Raw genomic sequence first — 6,000 nt, 5'->3', positions numbered from 1 at the left:
GATTATATTTAAAATAATTATTAATATTATTATTATTTATTTTATAATATATATATTTATAATTGTTGACTGCTTCAAAGTTTGTAAATGTATTGCTAAAATAAATAATATAAAAAAGACAGACTTAAAGAGTAACTAAACCCTAAAACCATTTTTTCAGCTGATAATCATTGTTTTTGGTTGTATAGTGTTACTGACTGATCCTGCTCAAAATCTACATTTTATTTTAAAAATGTGCTATGGAGTGCCCTCTACAGCTTGAAACCTGGTTACTACATTTGAATTTACATTACATTACATTGGAGGCGAATGATTCTTTTTCGGGGCGAATGACGTCACTAACCGTCCACGCTAAAGCCTGCCCTCATCCCTTTACTCCTCCTCCCCTTACTATAAAACCATTCTGTCTGCCGAGCCTCGGGGGTATATGTGCGGGCCGCGAGGGAGGTAGGGGTGGATGGATGGATGGATGCGGTGGACTGCTGCGCGGTGAGGGAGAGACCAGGCTCCCAGAGAGGGAGAAATAGAACCAAGTAGGCTAAAATAAGTCAAAGTGTGGAGAAGAGGACCGGCCGAGCTCTGGCCGCCTTCCCTTCTGCCCGTGTGACACAGTTAGGGGTGGTTTTCCAAGCCACCATCGGCACAATGAAAATAAGTCTAAGTGTGGAGGAGAGGGACTGGGTAAAGAGGATGACCTCCGGGGAAGCCCTCTCCCCTCTCCCGCAGCGAGGGACAGTCTTCACTCCGCCCCCTTCCTCAGCCGCTCGCCTGGCGCCCTTGTCCGCCATCTTGTCTGCAGCTGGGTACTCTTGGAAACTATCGGGAAACTGTTCGACTACACCGCAGCTTATGGTCACCACCCCCTGCTGCAGCCGCCTGCTCTCATCTCGAACAAGCCTATTGTCTATGGAACAGCTCCAGACTTCATACCCTGTGACATCACAATGTGAGACTTCCCTCTGTGGTTTCTGGCTTTGACACATGTTTACCAGTACTGACTGAATTCTCCAAGGCCATGGAAATAACATGTTGGAATTCTTAATTTAGGTGATGTTTCCCTTTAAATGTAAATCTTGTACAGCTCACCTTATTTGTTAACATAAGGCATAGTGTTTTTATTAACATCATCATCATCATACATAACCAAGAATAGAGAGTGAATAGTATTACCAGTGATTATAGATGTAATACCGCCTGAGGAAATAACTGGAGCATTTTGCACATGCTCTTTTGTTACAGTTTCTAACTATTTTACATTCAAAATCTTCTTTACATTCAAGCTTAAAATGGTGATATTTCCAAACTGTTTGGACTAACTAACCAGCAAGCACGACAAGATTGTAAAACGGAGGCTTTTTTCAACTCCAGGATTTCGTCTCTAATTTAACTTTAACTTACAATTTTTTTGAACACAACAAGTTTTAAAAATCTAATGAATCATTTATGGTGGGGGAGAGTCATGTATTTTCCATCAGTCACCCCAGAGAGGCTTGAGGATGTTTATATGTAACTTCATGGAACGCAAAAAAAAAAAAAAAAGTCACGAAGTCACACCGCAGCCACTTCCATCCTCTGATACAGAAAGAAGAGTGCCGAGTCTCTACCCAACGCGGATTACAGCCACTTTTTTCAAACGGGGTAGTTCATCTTTCTAACATAGACGAGCTTTGGTGGCACTTCATCTGTGACGCGGCCTCCGGCTGACTGACTGTCAAGAAAAAAGACTCGCATCTCCCCTCCTGGATGAAATGTCTCCGTTGCAGAAAGGTAACTCATGAAAAAGAACTAACATACGGGGACGACTAAAATAAGTAGTTTGTAGTTTTTATTTATACTAGCTAAGACCAGCCACTGTATGTTCTCGGTTTACGCATAAAGCAAGTAGGGAGCCGTGCCTCCTACTGTTTTGATTTCTACACAGCTAGCTAACATAGCACAGTGTGAGCTAATAGAAACAGTTATCCACAACTAGCCAACATTTTCGCGTTCTGCAGGGCTGTCATTAAATACGAGTGTATGTCGTCAGAAGGCGTTAAACGATAAAGCAGGAACGTGATAAGCGAAAAGACAGACAGGCAGGTAATATGAAAGGCCTGAACAGCGATGTTGGGCAGATGAAAATGTGGGCAACTCTAACCTGTGGGCTCCGGACCTCATCTCCAAAATAAGAAAAGCAACACCAGTAAAAACAAAACACAGTTACTGCTTTCAGCAGGAGCGTTTCTAGGATTTGAGGACATTTGGGACTTAGCTCGGACCTCTGTAGCGGGTCTGGGGGTGTCCTACCCCAAGAAACCTTTTTGATGAACAAGCTACATTTTGAGGCTTTTTATGCACTTTGGCATTTTATTTGGGGGCTGTTCTATTGGGGGGGGGGGCTCAAGGCAATTATTTTGCCTTGAGCTGGCGGAAATTGCACGGCTCTCCCTCCACCACATAGTACTTAGTATTTTTTTTTTTTTTTAATTTTCCTTCAATGTTTGAAAGTTAAAAGTTAATAGTTGAGGATGAAATCATGGAGTTGATAAAAGCCTCAGTTTTCTCTCTTGTCATGCATGCTGGTTAGTTTGTGCAAATGGTTTTTTTGGGGGGGGGGGGGGGGGGTGGCAAATTTAAAGTACGAAATGTGATTTTGATGAAAAAGTGATAGCTCAGATTAAGTTATGTTTTTTTGTCTGACGGAAGTGTTTGTTGATGTGAACAAGGAAATTTGAACATCCACTGATAATTTCTGTTTTTACAGTTCTGATTGTGGTTTGGAAAAAGTTTTTTTTTAAAAGCTGTGGTAAAATAAATACAAAAACAACTATTTAACTTTGTATGCCCCTCCACTAAGCCAAACTAAAAAACACAAGTTTTTCCCCAGTTTTTGCACCAACCCCTCCCGCCTCAGAAATAATAAACAGTCCCTTACCCTTAAAACATTCTTTTATAATCAACAAATTTAATATATATTGTGATGTTAAAAATGAATTTATGTTAATAGATAGTATTGACTAGAAACAGAATCCTTTGCAACTGTTATCATTAAAATGAAGAGAATTGTGTAATTCTGTATTTCAGTAGAAAACGATATTGCAATATTGATCAATATTTAGAGCCTTGGTTCTCTGGTTAACAGTTCCGGAGGGTTTGTTCCTCTTTATTAGAATAAGAAGTGACTCAGCTGTTCCATCTCAGTGTAATGTCATATTAAATTTTGCTCTAGGCTGTGTTATCCTGTTTTCTCCCCACATATCTTTCCCTGTGTGTGTTTTCCTCAGGCTGATGAATCCCTGAAACCAATATCCAACAGGGATGGTGCACCTGAACCAGTCTGAATTACTTGACACTGCTCACAGACTGGGAGGCAGGAGATGAGACACTGCAGCCCTCGACCACATCATGAGTATCCAGAGTCTGGGAGGAGCTATAGGGGATTCCCTGGGCTCTAGCCTGACGGTGCGTGTGAGTGGAGCAGGTGGTGGGTGGAGTGCTCTCTCCCTGAAGCCTGTTTCCTCCGGGCGGATTGCCTCACTGTTCCAAACCATGGTTCCAACTGGTTATACCAAGCTGCAGGAGGAGCGGTTAGCCATGGTGGACCTCGGAGCTAAACCTGAGGCCAGCTCACTCCAGAATGGCTACAGACAGGAGTCGTCACACATAGAAGGCCGACGGCTCCTGGACCGGGCGTCTCGGTCCTCTGTGACTTTATCTGACTGTGGAGATGGAGGCTACTCTGAAACAGAGCCCATGCTGGCTGAGAGGAGGCTGTCTGGGGAGGAGGCAGATGAGGAGGAAGAGGAGGATGAGGAGGAAGGGCTGGGATCAGCTGTGCAGAATATGCCCAAAGAGTCGCCGCTGGCCATGGCATTGCAGATTTTGCTCCCCTTCCTGTTAGCTGGATTTGGAACTGTATCAGCTGGAATGGTGCTGGATATTGTTCAGGTAAGTTGAGCTACAATGTAACTATTATTCAGACAACAGCCAGTAGAGCTCAGAGCTCCAGACGTGTTAAAGGCTAATTCCAGTTTATGACATCGAAGGGTCTTATGTTTAAAGTTGGGGCCATTGTCTCTATGAGTTATGATAATGTTGTAGTCAGCAAAGCAATTGCAGAGATGTAGGAACATGACGTCCTCCCAAGAACAAAGCCTGAAGGAGCAAAAAACCATAATCATACAGAAAATCGGACAGGACCCAATAGTTTATCCAGATTATCTAAAGCGTTTTATTAAGAGGTGAAATGGAACACATTGTAACAATCCTTAATCCCTCAGGAAAGTTGTCTACACAACTGCGTTAATTACAGTCGGTCAAAGTTGAAGCAGGAAGTCAGTCTGTATTTTGAATCCAGCATTATCTACACCCGTCTGTACTACAGGGTTCCTCACACATTCATTTTTTTTGGCAGCCCACCATGATTAAAATGTCTGCCGGCACAAATAGATTTTCAGTTTTTGGAGCTGGACCGTTCATTAGGAGCGCTGCTGGAATACATAAACCGCTGGGTTATTTATAGCAGTACACTGTCTGAGCTCAGAGCACACTCAGGACAGAGAGGGAGCAGTAGAACATCAGGCACAGTGAAACGTAACCATTCATTGTGATGGGTCTAAAACTGCCATGCAGCCGCCCGCCACTAGCGGGGGCTACAGAGCTGTCAGACAGCAGTCCCTCTCCCCACGGTGATGCTCAAATAGACTAGAGTTTTAAAACAGCACGGTGGGAAATTGAAAGATGTCCTCTCGCAAAACTAGCATGGTTTGGCAGTATTTATTGAATGGCACAGTACCTCACAATTCGGCAGAAATTAAGTATTTTAGATCTTGTTTTATTTGTTTAATTTTATGTGACTTTTTGTTGGTTAATGTGTCAGGTATGGCCGTAACGGTACATGTATTTGTGTCGAACCGTTCGGTACGCGACTTTCGGTTCGGCACGACCCTGTACCGAATTATTGGGCGCAGGATATTATTTTATTTTATTTTGTTTTATTTTAATTCCGTTTTTGCGAGCCGAACCATTTAAAATATCTAGTTCCCTGATGGACATAATTGAGTGATGGACCGAGTCCGACTGCAAATCTCCGCTTTCACTTTGTGCAGCGCATTCTCGCATTTTGACAACATGGCAGGTGAGCCTGACGAACCTGAAGACCCACCCGCAAACCTTAAGTCCTCTGTTTGGGAACACTTTAGTTTCAGGGTAAAAATACGAAGATGGAAATAAACAAGTTGACAAGACAAAAGCAGTGTGCCGACACTGCAGAACAGCGGTCGGGTATGTACTTGGAAACACGTCTAACATGCTAACGCATCTAAAGCGACACCACCCGAGTTTGAACGGCACGACTAGAAAAAGCAATCTGGGGGCGTCGGTGGCTTAGTGGTAGAGCCAACCCAACCTAACCCAAAACCAATGGCGCAATAACAATATGTGCTAATTACATTGAATGAAGACAAAACAATATATGTGTTGAAAAACAGTACTGAGTTTATTAAAACTGTAAACTGAAAATTTGACTTTTCCACAAAATGCTGTGTGACAAATGTTATTAAAATTAAATTAAAATGTGAACAATTCATAATATTCATTGTTATTGTTATGATAAAATAAAGTCTAAATGGACTAAGGAAGATCAAAATTAAACGTTTAAACACCATGCATTTGACAGGAGTATTCACCTAACATAGCCTACATATCTTTAATTATATAATTATTTATATGTCTGTATATTTTTACATAAATCCCCAATATTTTATTTGCCTTTAAAAAAAACTCCTCTTCCTTCATTTAATTTGACAGTGTTTATTATATTGTATTGTATTATATGTATTAATTCTCTACAGGATCTTGTATGTTCTTTAATGTGTGTTCAATTTATAAGAAAAAACAAAAAACGTTTTGGTGAACCCTGCAGCAAAATGAACCCTCTTCCTCAGAGAGGATCTTTGCCTCCCAGTTTGTTCCTGGTGGCAGAGCAGAGTGAACCGTCTTTCTTCTCAGAGGATCTTTGTC

General features: G+C 41.9%; 1 protein-coding gene across 4 annotated transcripts in view; it reads left to right on the top strand.

The window, feature by feature from the left end:
• The first annotated feature begins 438 nt into the window (after positions 1-438).
• Positions 439-6,000, top strand: part of slc41a2b (solute carrier family 41 member 2b) — a 126,386-nt gene continuing 120,824 nt past the window's right edge. For 2 of the 4 annotated variants that reach the window (XM_050033982.1, XM_050033985.1), the window contains exons 1-2: positions 976-1,767; positions 3,264-3,927. In XM_050033982.1, the coding sequence (XP_049889939.1) occupies positions 3,385-3,927 (543 nt within the window). In that variant the 5' untranslated portion in view covers positions 976-1,767; positions 3,264-3,384. Of the gene's footprint in view, positions 947-975; positions 1,768-3,263; positions 3,928-6,000 lie in introns of those variants that run through there. The other 2 variants (XM_050033983.1, XM_050033984.1) reach the window with 2 other exon arrangements.

Source organism: Epinephelus moara, chromosome 22 (assembly GCF_006386435.1).
Source record: "Epinephelus moara isolate mb chromosome 22, YSFRI_EMoa_1.0, whole genome shotgun sequence".
Classification (NCBI taxonomy): Eukaryota; Metazoa; Chordata; class Actinopteri; order Perciformes; family Serranidae; genus Epinephelus; species Epinephelus moara.
Note: the sequence above shows the minus strand (reverse complement) of the source record. Positions and strands in the feature narration are given on the sequence as shown.